General features: G+C 49.9%; 1 protein-coding gene across 2 annotated transcripts; it reads right to left on the reverse strand.

Annotated features, from left to right (window-relative positions):
* Positions 1-11364: 11364 nt before the first annotated feature.
* On the reverse strand, positions 11365-20789 carry LOC134503221 (CYFIP-related Rac1 interactor A-like). Of its 2 annotated transcripts, none has more exons than XM_063311917.1 (10): positions 20714-20789; positions 17713-17834; positions 17171-17276; positions 16437-16573; positions 14755-14832; positions 14236-14352; positions 13927-14006; positions 13491-13617; positions 12770-12840; positions 11365-11526 (listed from the first exon to the last, which is right to left on the reverse strand). In XM_063311917.1, the coding sequence occupies exons 1-10, from the start codon at positions 20781-20783 to the stop codon at positions 11463-11465; spliced, it is 972 nt and encodes a 323-aa protein (XP_063167987.1). In that variant the 5' UTR covers positions 20784-20789; the 3' UTR covers positions 11365-11462. The 2 variants fall into 2 exon arrangements, with proteins under 2 accessions (XP_063167987.1, XP_063167988.1); XM_063311918.1 differs by lacking the exon at positions 20714-20789 and adding an exon at positions 19083-19164.
* Between the last annotated feature and the right edge of the window lie 1811 nt (positions 20790-22600).

The raw sequence follows: 22600 nt of genomic DNA on the forward strand, positions 1-22600 counted from the left end.
AAAGTTACGATGCCGGTTGCGATGGTGTGATCAAAGCTCCACCTGTTTTTATGCATGTCCCACATAAAGATAAACCGAGGGATTGTTAGGCCTTTATCCAACTTGGTTAAGGCTGTTGTGTAAGCAAAGCCATTGGGCAAGTTAGGAAGGATGCTGTGGCTTTGAAATGGTCTTCTCTTATGCCCACACTAGGTGGCCATGTGCAATATTCCCCTTCTCTCTCTCTCTCTGCTTCTACCCAGATGATATTGCTTATTTTGTCTTAAGGCTTCTGTCTGAAGGGGTCTGGGCAGGGCTTTACCATTCAAAGGTGCTGGAAAATCCCTTTGGCCAGGGACAAGCACAAAAGGTCCTCCCACTTCTGTGTGGCTGGCTGCTTGCAAGATTGCATTAGAGGTGGGACTTTTCACAAAGCAGCTCAAATCTGGCAGCAGAGTAGATTGTGTGTGTGTGTGTGTGTGTGTAGGTCTTTGTAAGTGTGTACCCACAGAGCATGAGCCCCCTCCTGTGTTTGGCTTAACCATTGGAGGAACTGCCTGCAGCAAGGAATGCCTTCTCTGCTTACCTGCTTTGCACCTTCTTTGATTTCTCTGTCCCTCTTTCAGCATCTGATTGCAATTTTGTCATGCAGCTTTTACACATGGGCACATGTCTTCTTTCAGCTGGAAGGCTGCACCAAGAAGCTGCAGGGCTGCATCCAAAAGTGTGTGAGGACAGCTTCCTTTCTGGGGATATCAAGGGGCAAAAGAGATGCCTTAGGCATCTGCAAGGCCTAAGGCATCCATGTTAACCTTTAACCTCCTGAAACCTCAAAAATGCAAAATAAAGACCTGAGCCTGGATCCACAACAGGAGGCTGGTGGGCCAAATGCTACTCCTGTGTGGCACATTTTGCAACCCCTCTTTACAGTTAAGAATGAGCACCCGTTATTTTCAAATCCTCAAAACCTCTCTAACAGCACCATTAACATTTGAGAGCAAGCTACCTAAAATCAAAGTTGTGGGTCTCTTGTACTTTTAGGTGGGAAACTGAACAAGAATGTTAAGCTTGAAATATTAAAATCAAATGTTTGATTTCTTGATTATGTGCCATCAAGTTGGTGTTGACTCTTAATGATCACATAAATAGATTTTCTCCAGGGGGATCTGTTCCCAACTCGGCCCTTCGTGTCTTCCAATGGTGCACCCACAGTCGCTGTAACCACCTTGCTGCTGGTGATCCTCTTCTGTTTCCTTCCAATTTCCCAGCATTAGAGCCTTCTCCAGAGAGCTGGGTCTTTGCATAATGAGTCTGAAGTACGGTAAGTTGTTGGACCTGGTCATTTGTGCCTCGAGTGAAAACTCTGGGTTGATCCATTGGTTTGTTTTCTTGGCTGTCCATAGTATTCTCAGGAGTCTTCTCCAACACAATAGTTCAAAACCATCAATACTCTTCCTATCCTGCTTCTTCACAGACCAACTTTCACTCCCATAGAGTATCACAGGGAATACCATGGCTTGCACAAACCTGATCTTTGTAGATATAGGCACATCTGAGCTTCTGAATCTCTTTTCCAAGGCCTTCACCACTACTCTACCAAGTGCTAGTCTGTGATGTATTTCTTGACTGTTCTTTTACAGCTGATTTTGTTGTTTATTCGTTTAGTCGCTTCCGACTCTTCGTGACTTCATGGACCAGCCCACGCCAGAGCTTCCTGTCGGTCGTCCCCAGCTCCCCCAGGGACGAGTCCGTCACCTCTAGAATATCATCCATCCACCTTGCCCTTCCTTTTGCCCTCCACTCTCCCTAGCATCAGCATCTTCTCCAGGGTGTCCTGTCTTCTCATTATGTGGCCAAAGTACTTCAGTTTTGCCTTTGATATCATTCCCTCAAGTGAGCAGTCTGGCTTTATTTCCTGGAGGATGGACTGGTTTGATCTTCTTGCAGTCCAAGGCACTCTCAGAATTTTCCTCCAGTACCACAGCTCAAAAGCATCGATCTTCCTTCTCTCAGCCTTCCTTATGGTCCAGCTCTCGCAGCCATATGTTACTACGGGGAACACCATTGCTTTAACTATGCGGACCTTTGTTGTCAGTGTGATGTCTCTGCTCTTAACTATTTTATTGAGATTTGTCATTGCTCTTCTCCCAAGGATTAAGCGTCTTCTGATTTCCTGACTGCAGTCAGCATCTGCAGTAATCTTTGCACCTAGAAATACAAAGTCTTTCACTGCTTCTACATTTTCTCCCTCTATTTGCCAGTTATCGATCAAGCTGGTTGCCATAATCTTGGTTTTTTTGAGGTTTAGCTGCAAGCCAGCTTTTGCACTTTCTTCTTTCACCTTCATCATAAGGCTCCTCAGTTCCTCTTCACTTTCAGCCATCAAAGTGGTATCATCTGCATATCTGAGATTGTTAATGTTTCTTCCAGAGATTTTAACTCCAGCCTTGGATTCCTCAAGCCCAGCTTGTCACATGATGTGTTCTGCGTACAAGTTGAATAGGTAGGGTGAGAGTATACAGCCCTGCCGTACTCCTTTCCCAGTCTTAAACCAGTCTGTTGTTCCGTGGTCTGTTCTTACTGTTGCTACTTGGTCATTATACAGATTCTTCAGGAGGCAGACTTATACAGGTAGTTCTCATTTAGTGGCCACTCATTCAGCAACTGTTTGAAGTAACAGTGGCGCTGAACAAGGGGACTTACGACCATTTCAGTGCTGGCTTCCGATAGGCAAAGTCAATGGAGAAGCTGGCAGGAGGTTGCAAATGGTGATCATGTGACCACAGGACACTGCAACTGCATGAGATTCACCTAGTGATGGCAACTGGGACTGCTGCAACTGCCGTCGTAAGTTGGTGTGGTTATGTGATGTCATGCTTTATGACTGCATCGCTTTGCAACAGAGTTCCTGGTCCAAATTAACATCAGTAAGTGAGGACTACCTGTAGATGTTTCTTCCTCCAATTTTAAAACCATGCTCATCTTTTTCCAATCCAACTTCCCACAATATATGAATAAATAAGGAGAGACTATCCAAGGTGTAACACCCTGCAAGTATCTCTGCCCTCAGGAAAAGAAACTCCCAGCATTGGCTATTTCATTTCATTCTGTATGGTACCAAAAGAAACAAGCAAACAAGCAGGGCTGTCCACAAGGTAGGGTGGAAAAAGTCAAAACGACAGCCACAGCGTTGTGTGCAATGCATATGGAAAACAGGTGGAGCTTTGATCACACTGCCACAGCTGCCATCTTGACTTTTTGACCAGACCCTGCCGACCTCCCTGAACAGCAGAGGCCCGTGGCTCTGGAACGAGGGCCAGCTCCTCCTGCTTCCTCTCTCTGCCCCTCCTCCCCCAGGCTTAATTCTTAATTAACTTGGGGAAGCAGCCTCTTGAGTGTTACTTAATGCGGGTGCAGTTTGCAAGTGGTTCTGAGCAAGGGGGGAGGCCAATGGGGATCTCTGGTGGAGTTCAGAGGTGGGAAGAATTAGCTTTCTCAGGCAGCTCTCCGGCAGCAAGTTCCAGAGTTAGTCTTGATGGCCAGCCAACGCCAGCACGATATGCTGATGAAATATAACTCGGGTTCCGCTTTGGACATGTTTTGAAAATGGCCAAGCACAGTTGCCCTTGCTTCAGTTATCTTGGTCCAGACTTGCAGCTGAAGAAACTGGCTGATCTCTCATTCAGCCCTGGTGCCACGTGAAGGCGTTCCCCAATCATGTTACATTTTTCCGAAGGCATTTCCCACAAGCAAAGCTGCTGCAAGTTAGGTGAAGCGAAGCAGTTCAGGGCAGGAACATCTTGGGCGGGAAAGTCTTGGCAGTTTGGCGGCAACAGTATTTGTTTGCACACACTGGGAAGAGCAGCTCTTAGAACGTGGATGTTTGCCTTGAAAAGTGACAGTTCAGATAACAGCTACCAGGGCCAAATTGGGAGGAGGTTGTGCTGAGTAACAATGGCGCACTGTGGGAACAAAAGGCCTCATCAGGGTTCAAAAATGAAATCTCTGAAAATGAGGGCCCAGGACACAACAGCAGCCCTTCGCTCCCCCTTGGAATAACTAAGGAGACACGTCCGTGCTGCTGTGAGCATAGATCTTTGGTTTCCAAAGCCATGTTTAGGAATCCCAGGGGCGCCTCCTGCAGAACCTGTGTTGCCTACAGGAAGCTTACTTAAAGAAAAATCCCAGTTAACACCTGAGCCTTACCAGATGCCCTTCTGGTGACCCCTGCGCTTGGTTTCAAAGGCTCACTGGTCAGGCCTGCAGAGGAGCTTCTGGCTATTTCAGACAAGGAACAGGAAGGGCCGCGGGGACCACATTTCCAGACGGTTGGGTCCTGGAATCCTTGCGCTGGGCAGAGGCCCCTTTGGACATCCCTCCCCGGAGGGCCCTTGAGCACTAACCTATCCCAGACAGTTATGGGAGCTCCTCCTGGAACTGGGCCAAGGCCTATCTTCTCCAAGAGCCATTTGTGCTTAAATCTGTCTTCCATGTAAATGCACAGCAGCAGCTGTATTTCAGCTGCATTAATAACTTCTGGTGCTGTGTGGCATAAACAGAGGTTCAAAACAGCTTAATCAAGACAGCAGCCATTAGGTCTTGTCACATATATGTGGTAAAATCCAGGTTTACCAGTTAAACTCATCCTGATAGCCTATCGGAAGTCCAGGCACTACACTTTTTCAGAATTATTATTTTTGGCACCCAGAGACAGCAGGCAGCATGGTAGTGGCATTAAGACGTCACCCAAGGAAGAGGGCTTGGGCAGGCCCGCAACTAGGGTCTCTGTCACCCGGGGCAAACATGGATTCCATGCCCATTTTGGCTCCCCCCCCAGCGTTAATTTTGGCGCCCCCCCAGCACGGTGCCCAGGGTACATGCCCTGCTTGCCCCCCCTAGTTGCGGCCCTGGGCTTGGGGCTGTTCTGGGGCCATTCTGCTGCTTTTGATCACTAACCTGAGGTCAGGAGGCAGCGTGCAGCCTCCAAGAATTGTCTGCTAGGCTATAATGAACAGCATAAAACTGAGAAGAAGATGTAAAAACGCAAAGCCCAGGGAGACTCCTGGAGTTTTAGAAACTACCAAGCTAAGCTCTAGTGATGCAGAGGAGCCGATGTGGTCCTGCTCGAAATGGTCCTCAGGGCTCCTTCTCTTTGCTAGAGGTGCCCTAGTTTCTTCTGTTGTCCCCTGGAAGCTCCACTGCGAGGCTGTTAGGAGAGGGTCTGTGGACCTTCAGAGCCATCTAGCAGCCAAGAGGGGCAACTCAGGCAGCAGTGCAGGGCTTGCAGTCAGAAGCCCAACTTTTGCCCAGCAGTGCCTCCCAGAAGCCATGAAGAGTGTGTTTAGGCAAGTTGTGGGGAGTTCCGTCAAGAGGGCTTTCAGCTGAACCCTGTGTGGGTTGGCAACACAAAGCAAGCACTTCAGAGAAGGACCAGCCCACTTCAGGAGTGACAAAAGTCACTACACTGGGGCCTATTAAACCATTCAGCAACAAAATCAAGAACGTTGATTCACAAAGTTTCATGGCCATTGTCTGTAGAGGTTCATATCCAGAGGAATCCAAGGGAATGAACTTGGTGGTGCTGCTGGGTACATCTGAGGTTTTGAAATGGGAAGAAGGAATAAAAGCAGCATTGTTGTTGACTGTGATACTGTCATGAGTGCCGTTGAGCTGAAGACATCAGCGCAATGGCACACATGACAATAACAAGGAAACAGGAGAAGGGGCTCAAGATAAGTAGCCATCAACTTACAAAGACTAAAGGACAAGAGACAATGGCTAAGCGGATCGCGAGGCACACCCAAGCTGTTAGCGCTAGTGCAACGAAGATCGCCCAGCTGACAGCAATCACCGGAGGAATAGGGAAACCGATGATGGGCGATCCCAGAGCGCCAGCGGGGCCTCGCAACCCCTCACCTACCGGCAAGACCGCGTGTTGGACAAAGGGGGGTGACGTAACCGCGAGTGAGGGGGCGCTGACCGGCGCGGGGTATTTAAACTCCGCACCGGCGCGCTCCTGTCACTCTCAGCTTTTTTCTATCACTGTATCTACACTGCGAATAAACCAGAGCCTGCTTCATCGGAATCAGCGTCTGTGTATTACTCGGAGGTAGGCAGCGCATGACAGATACCAACCGAGCAGCCAAGATGTGGATGATGCCTTCCAAACACTAATTGCAGATCTTTCAAAGAGGCATAAAATCAAAAGAATGGAGGGCTTTAATCACTCCAACAGTTGTTAGGAGCCTGACTCTGCCAATCATGGTCCTACCAGGAAACTCTTGATATGTCACCCTAACGATTTTCTCCTTCAGAGAATGGAGAAAGGCACAAGTTGTTGTTGTTCAGTTGTTAAGTCGTGCCCGACCCTTCGTGACCCCATGGACCATAGCACGCCAGGCCTTCCAGTCCTCCACTGTCTCCCGGAGTTTACTCAGATTCATGTTCATTGCATCAGTGATGCTATCTAACCATCTCATCCTCTGCCACCCCCTTCTCCTTTTGCCTTCAGTCTTTCCCAGCATCAGGGTCTTTTCCAGTGAGTCCTCTCTTTGCATTAGGTGGCCAAAGTATTTGAGCTTCATCTTTAGTATCTGTCCTTCCAATGAACAGTCAGGGTTGATTTCCTGTAGGATTGACTGATTTGACCTCCCTGCAGTCCGAGGGACTCTCAAGAGTCTTCTGCAGCACCACAGTTCAAAAGCATCAATTCTTCGGTGCTCAGCCTTCCTTGTGGTCCAACCCTCACAGCCACACATCACTACTGGGGAAACCGTAGCTTTGATTATATGGACCTTTGTCAGCAAGGTGATTTCTCTGCTTTTTAATATGCTGTCTAGGTTTGCCATAGCTTTCCTCCCAAGGAGCAGGCACCTTTCAATTTCATGGCTGTGGTCACCATCTGTGGTGATCTTGGAGCCCAAGAAAATAAAATCTGTCACTGCTTCCATTTCTTCCCCTTCTATTTGCCAGGAAGTGATGGGGCCAGATGCCATGATTTTAGTTTTTTTAATGTCGAGTTTCAAGCCAGCTTTTGCACTCTCCTCTTTCACCCTCATCAAGCGGCTCTGTAGTTCCTCTTCACTTTCTGCCATTAGGGTGGTATCGTCTGCTTATCTCAGGTTGTTGATATTTCTCCCGGCAATCTTAATTCTGGCTTGTGATTCATCCAGCCCGGCATTTCTCATGATGCACTCTGCATATAAGTTAAATAATCAGGGTGACAAAATACAGCCCTGTCGTACTCCTTTCCCAATTTTGAACCAATCGGTTGTTCCATGTCCGGTTCTAACTGTTGCTTCCTGACCCAAAAACAGGTTCTCGGGAGACAGGTAAGGTGGTCCGGTACTCCCATCGCTTTAAGAATTTGCCACAGTTTGTTGTGATCCACACAATCAAAGGCTTTAGCGTAGTCAATGAAGCAGAAGTAGATGTTTTTCTGGAACACTCTTGCTTTCTCCATGATCCAGCGAATGTTGGCAATTTGATCTCTCGTTCCTCTGCCTCTTCGAAACCCAGCTTGTACTTCTGGTGGTTCTCGGTTCATATATTGCTGAAGCCTGGCTTGTAGGATTCTGAGCATAGCCTTGCTAGCATGTGAAATGAGCACAATTGTGCAATAGTTTGAACATTCTTTGGCATTGCCCTTCTTTGGAATTGGAACATAAACTGACCTTTTCCAATCCTGTGGCCACTGCTGAGTTTTCCAGATTTGTTGGCATATTGAGTGCAGCACTTTAACAGCATCATCTTTTAGGATTTTAAATAGCTCACCTGCAGTACTGTCATCTCCGCTAGCTTTGTTGTTAGTAATGCTTCTGAAGGCCCACTTGACTTCTCTAGGATGTCCAGCTCAAGGTCAGTGACCACACCATCGTGGTTGTCAGGGACATTAAGATCTTTCTTGTATAGTTCTTCTGTATATTCTTGCCACCTTTTCTTAATCTCTTCTGCTTCTGTTAGGTCCCTGCTTTTTTGTCTTTTATCATGCCCATCTTTGCACCAAACGTTCCCTTGATATCTCCAATTTTCTTGAAGAGGTCTCTAGTCTTCCCCATTCAATTGTCTTCCTCAATTTCTTTGCATTGTTCATCTAAGAAGGCCTTCTTATCTCTCCTTGCTATTCTCTGGAAATCTGCATTCAGTTGGTTATGTTTTTCCCTTTCTCCCTTGCTTTTGGCTTTCCTTCTTTCCTCAGCTATTTGTAAAGCCTCATCAGACAGCCACCTTGCTTTCTTGCATTTCCTTTTCTTTGGGATGGTTTTAGTTGTTGCCTCCTCTATAATGTTATGAACCTCCGTCCATAGTTCTTCAGGCACTCTGTCTACCAGATCTAGTCCCTTAAATCTACTCATCACCTCCACTAAAAAGATATGGCTAAAAGATACAATGCTGGAAGATGAAGGCAGAGAGTATTGGCTAATTAGGGCTCTTCCAACAGCTGTTAAAGTGCCCTCCACTTGTCTCAAAGCAGCAACAGCTTGCTGTCCCCATTGCCTCTGCTCTGGTTTGCCAGTGGAGGATGGTGTCTACACTTTCCATGCAGAGGCGGCTGCCCTCCAATGGCTTTGGCAGATGCCTAGATCTGCAGGTTTAACCATCTGTCAGAACTCTTTTTCCCACTCCCCTCCCCACCCCACCACTTCCCCTGTCACCTCTCCCAGCCTGAGGGTCAGCTGCTCTGGTTGGAGAGATGGCTGGTGAAGGCAGAGAGCAGGCGCTTCACGTGTGATTCTTCTGAACCAGATTGATCCAGATACCTGAACAACAGCTGACAGGTGTGGAGGAAATTGTATGAGCTGGCTATCTCTTTGCCCTTTTACGTTGCAGTCTTGCTCCTCACCACAGCCATCAGTTGTTGTTTGGGTTGCTTCTGAACATGGTGGTGCTCTGGAAGTTCAAAAACAGTCCAGACAACAGCTGACAGGCATGGAGGAAGTTGTTCTCCCACTTCACAGGTCACCACTAGTCAGCTGCTGTTCAGGCTGATCCAGGTCTCCAAGCTGTGGATCGGTTCAAGAGATCTGGCAGGTACAGGGGAAAAGTCAGTTGGAAGGAACCACATTGTCTGCTGCCCAAAGACAATGCCCAGGAACTAGGGGGAAAGAAATAGGCCAACACTTGCCCGAAAGCCAAAAGGTGTCAGTTGATTCCACCCCTAAGGGTCACCTGACTGCAGTGCTGACCAAATGGTCAGTGAAACCCATCAGACTGTACTCATGACAGAACTGCCATGGCTTGTAGCTGGCTTAGGGGGAAAAACACAACTTTAACCCTAAAAGGGCTAAGGATGATTTTAAGGTGTCAAGAGAGAAGGGTCGGGAATGAAATGAAGGCAATTTCATGAGAACATGGAGTGGTGGAGGAGGAATGTTTCTGGGATTGCTTATGCCATGGTGAGGGGCAAGTCGTGAAAGTCAGAACATGGACATAGCAGTAACATTTGGGAATGTGTGTAATGCTGAGATTGTTTGTTTTAAAGGGAATGAAGCCTGAGTGTAGCTCTGAGTTTAATTTCAGAAAAGTAGAGTTTAATAAACTCAGGGGAAGAATGAGTAAGCTTCTGCAGTAGGAGATGCTAATCGGAATTGGAATTCAAGGTGAGTGAAGAAGGAGATCCTAAAGGAGATCCTAAAAGCACATTTGCACCCAATTCCAGGTAGGGGAACACAGAAGACAATGTGGCTGCACAAAGAGCTTGTGAAAGACACACAGAGGGGCGGAAAAAGGAACAGGGAGCCTGAACTGGTAGAGATGGATCCTGAAAGTGATAGCTCAGAACAAGCTGAGGCTAGCAAAGGATGCTAAGAATAACCAAAACCCAACACCCAGGAGGCTCCCAATGGAAACGGTGCACCTTGCAGTGTCAGGGAAAATGCTGCAAAGCTTCATGGCCGTTCCTCTGGAGCAGGAGCTCTGCAGAAGGAATTCAGATTAAGGGGTGGAAACTGCTGGAATCCCTCAGCATTGTCAGGACATGCAAAGGTGCTGCCAGTCTGGATCAATGTCACCCTTCTGCATGGAAGGGACCAAAGACCTCTGAAGAGGGATTGAAGGAATGAGCCCAGGGATGTTTAGCCTGGGAAAAGACCTCTCTCTGTGTGTGCTGTAGGACAGCACTTTTAAAGTACTTGAAACAATGTTTCAAAAAAGGCAAAATGTGGTTCTCTGTTCTAGAAATGGGAATTCTAACTGGATTATATTAGAAAAGAGGAGATTCTGGCTGAATGTTATAGAAAAAGGAACAAGGAGGTATTTCAGCCAGGACCTTATAACACACCATCTGAAGCTGGGAAAATATTGATTCTGCTTATTTTGATTTCCCATTCTGCTTCCTCTTCTATCCTTTTAAAATGTTTCTTTTATATCTCTTAATATATCCATGCAATTGGGTTGGAGATGTGAGCGAGCATGCTGAGGATCCTGAGAAGTTCCACTTGTCCAACTGTCCAGCCCAACGGAAGGACTCTGGTCTTCAGGTGGTGGGACGCAAGGTCTTAGCTGAAATGCCTCCTTGTGTATCTGTTTAACCCGGGGCTCCCTTCCTCAGCCTTGCAAGAAACAAAGCCTGGTGGCAATGTGATTTAAAAATTGTCCCTAACTGGGGAAGGGTCTGGTATACAAAAAAGAACTGAATTGTGGAGGCTGTATTCAGGGCAAGAAACCAGTGTTGACAAACACAGCCATCCCTGATTAAAGCATAGCAGAAAACCATGCTATCTCCCACACATTAAGTTAACTTTTCTTGTTTTATTTTGATGCAAAAATGTACAAAGTAACAGGTTGGTGGTTGCAGTTGTTCATATTAAAAATCTAAAAGGTGTGACTGAGCCACTAAGAATGGAATCAGAATTGAAGGCTTAATGATGGTGCCCGCACTCATTCGTTCATCTCCAATCAACCTTTTCCGGATGTGTTATTTACATCTCAGGTGAGGGAGCATCCCGCCTTCCTTCTCCCTCTTCTGGCATCTGGGTTTGATTGTGGAGCCACCCGATGACCCCATGAAGCCTTGGGAGAAACCTTCTTCCAGGCTCCAAAGAGATGATGTGCCACTCTGAGAGGGACCTGAGCCAAACCTTGTCCTTCAGACTCTGGTAGCTTCTTGGGGCTGAGGTCAGCCCAGCATGGATGGGACTGGAATCAGCACAGCACAGTCACTTGAGGCAAGAGACTAGACCCTGCCGCTCCACCAGCGTTGGATGGGGAACACCTTGGGAGCCAGAATTGGGTGATCGATGGTAGTTCTCTGTCTCTCTCTCTCTCTACGTATGTATGCATATATCTATATATCTTTATTTATATATATATATATTCATTTAAAATCTCTCCTCCTCCTCTTCTTCTTCATCAACTTCTTTTTCTTTTTTTACAAAATGAGGGATATGATGGCCAATGGTTATTTGTAGCAACATGTCAACATTAAAATTTCTGCTGGAGGTGCCATGAAGAATTTCTTGTGTGGGTCTCTGGTGAACGGCTGTTCACTGCAGTAAAGCCCGGATCTGCTTAGACGTGGTGTCATCATTGAGGTGTCGGGTGGTGTACCTAGGAAGAATTAAGACAACAGGAGGACAAGCGCACCCGTCATCATGGAGGCGGGTGGCGGGGAGGAGGGAGAGGCATGCATAAAGCCCCAAAGCCTCATGGCCCTACTGGGAGGGAATGGATGGAAGGCCCTTTGCACATGAAGAGGGACAGGCTGGCCCTGGAAGAAAGGTAACATCAGGCCATAAGCTAGCAAAGAGAAGTGTGGGGGTGATATAGGTAGGCAGCCAGGAAGGAAAAAGGGAGCTCCAGAACAGGACCAGGGTGGAAGAGAGCTTCCCTTCTAGCTACTTTCCCTGAGTGCAAAACTGGAGGGACAGTGGCAATAGTGTGTTCCCCGGTGCGATGAATGCAGAAAAACACTGCACCTCACAGTCAGCTTTGCAGGGGTGGGGGAGGCATTTTCTATAGAAGAATTTCTGTGAAGGAAGTGTGTGCCCACCCCTGGATCACTGAACACTACTTTCTTCCTGGAGAAATCCTTTGTAATATTCCCTCAACACAAAGGTACGCAACCACATCGCCAACCACTGCAGTGGAGCATGTAAAGAACTTCTGGGTCTGGGTCTTGCCCTTCCCATCTGTCTTGCATTCAGCAGTACCCCCCCCCCCATCTTGCAGGCAGATCACAGCATGGACTGTATTCACACTACATTGACCTCTGGTTTGCTTCTGGTTCGATGTATTGTGCAAACTGAGAAAATGAAACCTTTCAGTCACCCCGTTAAGGGTGCGGTGTGAACACAGCCCTTCTGGTGCACTGCACAAACAGGCAAAGTGATAGAAGTGAGGAGAAGCAAATGGCCTTAACTGCTAACAGAAGTTTGTGCTGAACTGCAAACCACAAACCATTTGTAAAGCCAAAACATCAACTGGCCGGAGCGGGGGAGAACCCAGGACCCAGGCCAGCCCTTACCCTAAGAAAACCTGATTTCCCAATCTGAAAAATGGGAATATTTGTTAGCTTGCTGTGAGGGCAGAACAGGGAACAGTTCTCTGCAGAATCAGATGGACAGCACTTCTACCACAGTTAATGCTTCCTGTTAACACCAGCCATCTCTGTTCTGTATCTTTTCCCCAATTTCAGCATGTGAAAGTTCTCCCCTGCTGTTCAGGGATCTCATGAAGCTCTCAGAGGGCTAACCATCTATAGCTCCAGCACCCAACCTTGGTCACAAAGTGCCTGGTCAAGAGCCACACGGGGCCCCCGATGGGCGTGGGAACACCTTTTGAGCTGCCTTACCTCAGAGCATTGAGAAGGCCTTCTGTGCTGTTGGAGGGCTGCTCTTTCAAAACCTTGATGCACCCTTTCATCTAGAGGGAGGGAGGAAGGAATTGCTTGTGTTTGTGAATTTACAGAGGAAAAAGTGCTGGAAAAGTGCAACCAGACCTGCTGACTTCAGTCCCTCGGCCTGTGAACTTTTCACCAGAGACCAAAAGAGGCTACTTCTGTCTCCAAGGGGTCTCTTTAAACATGTGACTGTGAGTAAAGGGCATGCAGCAAGATGGTAAAAGCAAATTTAAGTTAGAGTGGGAATCCTTGCCAGTGGGACTTCTGCAAAACGTTCTGTCACTTTCCTTTGAAACCTTTTCAGGAAAACCCACTCCTTGCCTCAGTGCCCTGCTCCCAAAGGAAGAAGAGCCCTTCTCATGGGAGGACGGAGGGGTTATAAGATGTCTCACGCAGGTCCTTCTGCATGAGCAACTGGCAAAAGAAACATCCTGGGGCAATTCCATGTGGGGGTTCCTAGTGATAGCCCTCCAAATGTGGTGTGGTGCAGCCATGTGATTTGCCCTTCTTAATGGATGTTCTCTGGTAAGAAAAATGAGCAAGAAGTGGTGGGAAAATGGATGAGTCTCAAACAGAAGATTCATCCTGCAGTGGAGACGGGGGAGGCAGCAAGCTCACAGAACCCGAGTCCAATCCGGGAGCTGCACTACGGGGTGTCTGAAACGTTACTCACGTCTATTTTGGAGGTCTTGGCGAATGCCCCCACGGGGTGGACGTGATCATAGAGGATGATGACCCCCACCATCACCCGCATGCAGAAAAGGAGGGTCTCAGTGTTGGTGAACCGGCTGCGATATTCCCTGTTGGAAAGCAGAGGAGAGATGTGGGAAAGAGTCTGCTAAAGCCCAGTTAAAGAAGCCCGTTTGCTTGGAAGGCTGCAGCCTGGGGAGCTGCCTCCTCCTGCTTGCTTCTCACCCTGGTCCTGCTGCAGATACCCCTACACATCCTTGGCCACCTTGGCCATTGGTACACCGTCCTCCTTCCTGAGAGGACTCCCTAAAGGGATCTAGGTGGCGAGCGCATGTTGTGTGAGCAGCCCAGCAGCTTCCCTCAGCCCAACCAGGGGCTACTATGCATTTACTCCATGAAAGGAGTGAGCCAAAACTCACGGAGTTTCCAGCATCACCCGGCAGACGCAGGCCATGGTGCTCAGGCAGTCGGTTGTGTCCTCTATTGGGAGAGTTTTGTTCTGAAAGAAAGCAGCAAGGGGCTCTGTGGGTCTAGGGATCTCTTGCTCTTCCTCGCAGGGAGAAAGCATGCTGCACGTTTGAGGTGAGGGAGGGTGCTCTGATCCTGCACAGCTCCACTCCCTTCCTCCCCAGAGGCCCTCGGCAGCCTTGGCTCATTCCGCTCATATCCAGCCTTGATCTCCTCCCCTTGGGACTCGCAAAACTGTCCCAGGAGATCTCACTGCCCACCTCTGAAACAAACTTGGTTGTGGCACTGCTCAGAGTTTTCAGCATCGGAGTTGCCTCGGCATAGAACAGGGACATCCGGTTGGCCATCTCATTGCTGACCTCGCTCTCCGCATCCAGCTGCAGGGCAGGGAAGGAGCAGAGAATAGGGCAAGGAAAGTGACTTAAGGAGAACGACGGTGGGGGTGGAATTTGCCGGGTGGTGGTGTGGCTTTCCTTGCTTTCATCCAGCCAGGGATGGGAAAACTCGACCCTTCAAAGAGAAAAGCCCTCCCCAATTTCAAAAGCCCACCTGGCTGAGAGGGAACGTTGATCCTCCTGACTGGCTCCTTGGCATTTTTCACAAATTGAATAAAGGGTCAGGATTAGGGTTAGGGTAAAAACGGTCACTATCTCTAAAGCAAATAATATATTTTCATTAATCACCTCATTGCTTTGCATTGATCTTTTTCATTTTTTTCATTTCATTCACGCCAGAGTTGTGTGTTCAAAAATTGGCAAGGCAGAGAAGCATTTCCTTACTTGCAAATTGTTGATTCGATTTCGGCTGATGGTTCTTCTGTAGTAGCTAAAATCATTCTGAATGGCAGGGTTGGTCATCTGAGAAAGACAAAAGTGACACGGGGGGAGTGCTTCCTCCTGGCTCGCTTTGGCTTCACTGGAAGCCCCAACGCTCCCTGTGGATCAGGCCCTGTTAAAACCGGCATCCCCAACACACTCAGGTCATCTAACAGACACTGAAATCCCACTTTACCCCGATCCCTGCAGCATCTTTCAAATGCTTTTTAGCTACTTTGAAACGTGAGTTTGAGGAGGAGGAGGAGGAGGAGGAGGAGGAAGAGAAGGCAACAAGTTAGTGTTGACTCTTAGCAAGCACATAGATAAATTTTCTCCAGGATAAATGGGTTCAGCACTCTTTCAGAATAAAACACCTGAGATAGGAGGGGTGGCTGCAAGGTGCCCTTTTATCTTACAACCCCTTGCCTGTTAAATGTTTTGTGGGATATTTTTAAACACGTGTTTAGTGCTCTTCTGAAAGAGTGCTAATCCCATGTTTCAAGTAGCCTGAAAACCCCCTGGCAGGTTCTCGGGGGCCATGGGGTAGAGCAGGATCCCTTGGGCTGGCTGACGGTTGCTGACTGTGGGAATCTGTTTCTCCCTCTCAAGACTTTGATCCCAGGGTTCAGCTTTAGATGACTGGAGACCTGGCAGCAAAAACTCAGCTCCTCCCTTCCCCTTCTCTTGTCACCCTGCCCAAATCTGGAAGCAGTGGGATCATGTGCCAGTGGGATGAAGTGGCAAGGAAAAAAGGAGGGAGGGGTCACCCAGCTGGTCTCCAACCCTGTAGAGCAAACAACTGGAACTGGTGATCTGGTGGGGAAAGAGCCAGCTCCCCACCCTTGCCACCCCTCTTGAGTCTGGGGATCTGCTGCCAGGTCTTTCAAGGTGGCAGAAGCAGAGACAGATGGCTCTTTGATCCCAGGGAGAGCCCACATTGAAGGAACTGGATTCTCCTGTGGGGGAGGGGGCAGGAAAACAGGTCATGCCTGCAGCAACCTGAAATGGCCAGTGGGAGCTGGGTCGATCCCAGCCTCAACCACATCAACGAGACATCACAGATAATTCAGATGGCAAGACTTATGGAAGAAGAAAAGGAAAAAGACCCCTTGAACTTCTAGAGAGAAATGGAAGCTGCCTTTGAGGTGGACTGGGTGAGACAAAGGTGGTGTCCTTTGGGAAGAGCTAGTGGGGCATCATGAACCCCTTGTGGGGAATGTTTCTTTACAAGCAGGTGCAATTCCATATTTTATGGAGGCAGCAGTGAGAATGCTTAGAGTGTAAATCCCATATTTTATGGAGAATCCATTTTTATGTATTTTTCTGCACTATTGTTCTTACTGGATTTTATTACAATTCTATTGTGGGAGATTACTGGATACATTTACTTACTACATGATTTACCCAGAGAACAAGGACAGGCGGACTGAAAATAAAAATGAATGTGGCGGAGGAGAGAGAGATTCAGCTGAGATGAAGCCCACTGGACAGAGGCAGGGAAAGTCTGCATTTCGGTTGCCCAAAGAAAAAGATCTTGTTCCAAAGAGTCAAGATTAAACACTGTTAGGACAGGTCATGATCCTAAACTACCATGTCCCCAGGAATCCCCTACATAATTCTCCTGCCCCACTGCCCCACCAAAGTACCTTGAGCTCATCGAAACTGAGGGTGAAGTGCAGGATTTCTGCAAACTGCTTGGCCAGGGCCTGCTCTCTCTCCAAGTGCTGGGTGGGAGCATAGGGGGGGCTGGTGAGCGCCTCCAACAAGCTCCGCAAGGCGTTCTCTAGGGGAGACAGAGGGGGGAGGGGAGTGAAGGGCAGGTCAGTCCCCTTGTGCCACGTGGGGGGCTGGTCAAATGCTACGGAGCCCACCACCTTCCCCCAAGCCAGGAGCTGAAGGTCCCCCCGCTTCAGCACACCCGGCCAGGCTGCGGCACCCAGATGTGCATGAGGAGAAGCATCAGCCGCTTAGAGGAGAAAGCATCAGGAAAGAGGCAGAAGAACCGAGATCACGGTGCCTCTGCCACCTTCCCCATGGAATAAGGATGTGGTCTTCAAAGGGGAAGATGAAAACCCAGGGACCACCATGCATGGAAAAGCCCCTCTCCAAGACTGATCCTTCACTCCCCGGTGCTGGAGGGGGATACTCAGGCACCGCAGGCCCTGCTCAGTAAAGCTCCCGAACTGCCCACCTTCTCTTAGGTTACCAGAGTCCCAGAGCAGTTTACAATCAATAAAAAAAGAGAGACATGACAGTCTCTGCCTACAGGCACGCAATCTGTAAGACATAATGCAAATGGAAAAAGCGGGGGGGGGGGGCGGCCCTGCTGGAATCGCCCTTGTCACCCCTCCCTTTGCACACTAAGCAGGCATACATTTACCAAGTCTAAGAGAAAACTCATAAAAACGTTTCAGCTTTGCCACAAGAGGACACACAGCACTCCAGGCCTTCTCTTGAAGCTGCAGGTCGCTGGGGTTCTGGATGGCCTGAGGAAAGGAAACCACAGCGCTAGAAGTGCGCTTCCTAAAACCCCACTGTCCCTGTGGTTTATTTTCCCCAGAGATGCAGCCTCCAACCGAACCAGGCCAACTCCCAGTAGATCAACTGTGGGACAGACCCCCAGAGGCTGGGCATAGCTGCGGAGCTGCTCGGAGGCTGGAGAAGGCGCCTTAGCTTCCGCAGCTGACACCGGCCCTCAGTCCTCAAGGCCTCCGGCTCGAGGCTGGGAACAGCCTATCCGGAGGATGGGCTCTGAGAACACCAATGGCCAACAAAGGCTAGCAAGGCAAAAGATGTCAAGCAATCAAACCCAGGGCAACAGAGGATCCCTGGGGCAAGCATGGTTGTGAGAACAGAGCCTCCCGCCTTGGCCATGGTTCCAGCACGGAACGGGGGTTGCTGCGAGCACAACTCTGCTCATACCTCTCTGATCTCTTGGCCGGCTCCAGTGTAGGACTGCAGTTCTGCCAGGATGGTCTGGGCCTCCTCCAGGACAGCGTTCACCTGGTTCCAGACAGCAGTTTCGGCTTCTGTGGGCTGAGCATCTGCAGCAAACCCCGCCCAGAAAGGAAGGGAGGCAGAGTTCAGAACCTGGAGGGCAAAGGTGTTGCCATCGAGGGGAGCACGTGAAAGGGGGAAGTGTGGCTGGCCAGCTGGGGATGGGAAGGAGCCGGGCCACTTCTAAGGGCACTCTTGTAAGTCCGTGAAGCACCTCCCAAGCTGGTCAGTCAATCCAAACCAGTACCTGGAGAAGCAGGATCTTCAGGGGAGCCAGTGAAGCAGCCACATGGGATCCATGAGCTTCTGTCCCCAGATCCTCTGCCCCATCACCAAGGATGACATGGCATAGCCCCATAGGAGGGAGGGGAAATATCTTGGGGCTTCACCAGGACGCCATGACTTGTGAGTTGCTTTGCTCTGGCAAGCCAAGATCTTTGGCCCTGAGCAGGGCAGGAGAAATTGTAGAAAATAAATATACAGAAAAACATACGGGAGAACCAAACAGAATAGAAAGCATGAAAAGAGAACAGAGCTCACACCTGTGGCCACCTAAGTCAGGGGCCACCTGCCCTCTACTAAGCAAGGGTCCCTTTCACCCTTGGGGACTGTCTGACTGGCCAGCACTCCCTTCCTTCCATTCCTTTCTCCCCCAACGTGGGTTCCTTCTTCAACAGTCTTCCCCAGCAAAGCATCCTCCCACAGAATGGGTTTCAGTTCCCAGAGTTCCCAAGCCAGCATGGCTCCTGCCAAGAATTCTGGGAGATGAAGTCCACATATCAGGCAAGGGCCCAGGTGCTCTCCAAAGAGGTCCAGGTTCCTTAAGGGGCAGGATCAGGGGAGGGGTCATGGGGACACTCCCCACTTATAGCAGTTGCGTGGCATCTTTGACTGGCCTCAGCAACAGTGCCTGTCACCGTGAGCCCCTGCAAGCAATGCTGCTAAAGAAGTGTGGAGGCACTTGGTGCCAGATGAGGAGCTCTGCTTGTAGCGGTCTAGCGCTGACCTGGAGATGGAGGTCCTGAACCCCCTTCTCTCTTGGAAACCTCTGCCCATCCTGGTCTCATCCTCCTTCTTGCATTCAATGGGCCTGGCCACCCCCTTCCTCTGCAACTGCCATCTATCTGCCTGGATTGTGGCTGTCTTCTCTCTCGCTCTCCTGGTTCCTCAGCCCCACCAGCCTGGTTAGCTATAGCCCAGCAAAATAACACCAAATGAAAGAAATCAATGTGAATAAAATTAATGAAGTTGTGAATTAAAATAAAGACAAAAATAATTTTAAAAACCCTTCTCACGTTCAAAGTCAAGGAAAAAATTAGGGCCTTGGTCAAGCTCATTATAAGTCAACACTTTAAGAAGGTTCCCCATGTGACACACCTGCAAGAGAAGAGACAAGAGGGAGAAAAGCATGATGGGTCATGGGGGGGAAGGAGGAGGGAAGGGGGCTTCCCGGAGCACGATGGGACTGGGAAATGGCTCCCCATCTGGGTGCAGGAAGAGTCTCTGGCAAGACAGCCAACAAATCCTGAGGAACTGGTTCAGAGCCACAGGCAGAAAAATCAAGGCGTGCAATGGGGGTGGTCCAAGCTGAACTAGGGCTGGTCCGGCCCACTTCTTCCTGCCTGGAATGGAGGTGAGCATTGGCTGAAGGCAAGGAAGACCAATGATAAGGAAGAGCAGAGCCACTGTTCTCTGACATGGTGAGGGTGGGGGCACCCCTGTGGCTGGCTGGCCTTAGGGGTCCATTGGGACTGGTGGACACATGCTGGCAGTCACACAGCAGCTCTGCATCCCTGCCACAATACTGAAAAGCATCTGCCTTCTGGAAGCAAGCATTCTCAGGGAGAAGTTGTGAAGGAAAGTGAAATGCGAAGCACCTGAAACTGGTCCATCTAAGCATTTATGTAGTACCTTCAAGAACCTAAGGCTTCTCTCAGTAACCTCTAGAAGGGGTTTTCAAAGACAGTCAGCATCATTGCTCCCATTCTGTAGGTGGAGGTATTGAAAGCAAGAGACACTGTACTGACTTGAGGGAAGAGTGCGTGTTGGGACCAGCATACGGCTTACGCTTTTAGCCAATCCAACCACAGTGGCTCAATGAACAAATGTCCCATTGATTTTATCCAGAAGGTCTGGCTTAAGTTTTTAGATTTTACCTCTGTCATTTGTGCCTGCATTTCGTGATGCTCATGTAATTCTCTCTGTCCTTGTGTGGGAGAGTGACTGTGAGCATCCCAGAGGGGTCTACTGGCCACTGCGAGAAATAAAATCTTGGGCTAAGAGGAAAGCCCCGGAAAAAGGCCTGTGATCCCGTGGATCCTGAGAGAGTGCCTCCTGAGTCCCTCCCAAGCTAGGGAAGTCCCACCTTGGGGGTGGGGAGGGGGGCTTACTTAGGCCTCTGCTTCAGACTTGGGGGAAGGACTCCCAGCCCACAACCAGGCCTTTTATCTGGGCTGAAGGTGACTCAGCTGCAGTTGAAAGGTCTTTCAATTTTAAATGCTTTATGTGATTTTTTTACTTTGGGTTTTCAATCTGTCATCTGTTCTGAGCACCCCAGAATGGCAAGATGGGATATACCAAGAAAAATGTACACGGATTTAATGATCCCCAATTGGTTTGACTGAGAAGTGGAACTGAACCTTGAGGGACGTCTAGGCACCTGTTCTAAAAAGGTTGGGCACCCTCCCTAACGGAGAATTCCCAGGGTTGCCTGGTGGCAACATGGCCGCTTTGTAGCGTAAACCCATCTCTTCTGATGCAGGACAGGGATGCAGACGCTTGGCTCTTTCCTAGAGGCCGCTTAAAACAGACACATGGATGCCAAAGGAACTCACTGCCAAGGCCACCCCAAATTTGTGGAGAACAGTGACTCCCACTGCCAGGATTTATGGGCCCCCCACCTGTTTATTTCGTGCCTGGGACTTACTTTCAAAATCCAGGAAAAAATGAGGACAGTTCTCTAAATCTTTGCCCAGTACTTTGATCAGGTTGCCCATGGCCAGCAGACCTAAAGTAGGAGAAACAGAACAGAGTGGGAAAGGACCGTCAGGTGTCCAGCCAGGGAGGGAGAGCAAGAGGGGGGCTGCTGCTCTGCTGCCCTCACCACCACCCCACCATCCTTCTTGCCTTCCTTCTCCAGGAGGCCCTCTACACCCTCCCCGCCCCGTCTCCTCCCAAAAGACCATCTGGCAAGTCCTGCTGCTCAGCCCTGCTGGCAGATGCCTGGCGGGCAAGGCAGCCACACTTACCTGCCTCAGGGGGAGACCCCCCCCCCACTGCAGCTCCCCTTGGATGCTTGAGGGAGCCAAGAGGCTGTCCCTGTTGCAGGCAGCTCAGCCTCAGATGTGGGTGGGAATCCTGCAGCCCTTCCACTTTGGACTCCAGGAGGGAAACTGAGGCCCTGCCCCTCGGGCTCCCTCTGAGGCCTGTCTCCACGGCACGGGGCCCCAGGGGGCTTCCCCTTCCTCCCAGCCTGGCAGCAGCCCCATCACGGGCAGCCTTGCTTCTGCTGGGCTCCGCTTCAGGCCTGGGAGGGACCGCCCAGTGGCCAGCCACGGGCTCCTCCCGGCGAAGGCAGAAGGGAAAGGGCGTTGGCAGGCCCTTCCCGGCCTCCGGTCTTCAGGCCCTCGGCCCTTGCCTTGAACGGGGCCTGGCCACAGACCGAGGGGCCCACATGGCCTGGCTCGGACCACCACCGCCCCCAACCAAGCCAAGCCTGTCCACGATGGGTCAGGCAGGCTGCTGAGGTGGTGGTGGCAGGGCTGGCTCGAGACGTTCCAGCGGCCCAACGGTTGGGCTCATCTTCCGATTTGAGTAGGAATTTCAAAAGGCTGACCTCTTTTTTTTCCTTCGAGTTTTTGAGCTTTACACTCATTATTCTCAGCCTCCGATAATTTTTTTTTCTTTTTCTCAGGCATTTTCACCCTTTTTACACTGCAAAATTATATTTAACCCTCAAGCGGGTGTGCTGGCCCACAGAGTGCGCCACTACTGCTTTCCGCTTTTCGTGTTTTTCGGAAGTCTTTTCAATTTTGGCGCCCTCTAAAACTTGGCGCCCCGGGCCGGGCCTACTCAACCTCAGCCTAGAGCCGGCCCTGGGTAGCGACGGCAGGCTGGGCCTTCCTCAGTGTCCCGGCTCCTTTGCATGAAGAAAAGCTCTCTGGAAAGCTGGATCAGCATCCCCTTAGTGTGCCACTTTTGCTTCTCGCAACGAGCCCCAAGCAGGACGAAAAAGCAGACAACGGTAGGACCGCCTGCCGTTGCCAGCCCCCGAAGGAGCCCGTTCGGCCTCCTCCGGATCCCTCCTCCTGGCTCAGTAGCACGGAGAGGCCAGAGCTCAGTCTGGTGGGCGAGGAGGGCCAATGCGGGCTCTGGCAGCGCAGGGGTGGCCCTTTTACCTCCGTCCGAGCTGCTTCGGCAACGTCTACTGCAAGACCTGGCGCTCTGCGGGGTTCCTGAGCCCCTTCATCGGCCGGGAGAGTCCTGCAGCAAGGAAGGGGGAGAGAAAGGCGGGGTCAGGCTTCCAGCTCCAGGCCCTCCTGGGGAGCTCCACAGCCCCCTTCAGACGGCCGGTCTCAGGTGTCGGAGTGGGAGCAACGCCCTTGGTGTAAACTGGGGATGCGAAAATGGAAACCCCACGTCAGAAAGAGAAACGCCATCAATTGCTTCACACAAGAGGGAGAAAAAGGATATTGCTGCAGAGGGCAATCACGGTTATTGATGGTTTCTGATTTTTAATTCTCCCACAGCAACAATTCTCTGATGGATTACAAAGGTATTAAAAGACTGAACCACACAAGAGCAAAATAAACGC

The sequence above is a fragment of the Candoia aspera genome, chromosome 10 (genome assembly GCF_035149785.1).
Source record: "Candoia aspera isolate rCanAsp1 chromosome 10, rCanAsp1.hap2, whole genome shotgun sequence".
In the NCBI taxonomy this organism is placed as follows: domain Eukaryota; kingdom Metazoa; phylum Chordata; class Lepidosauria; order Squamata; family Boidae; genus Candoia; species Candoia aspera.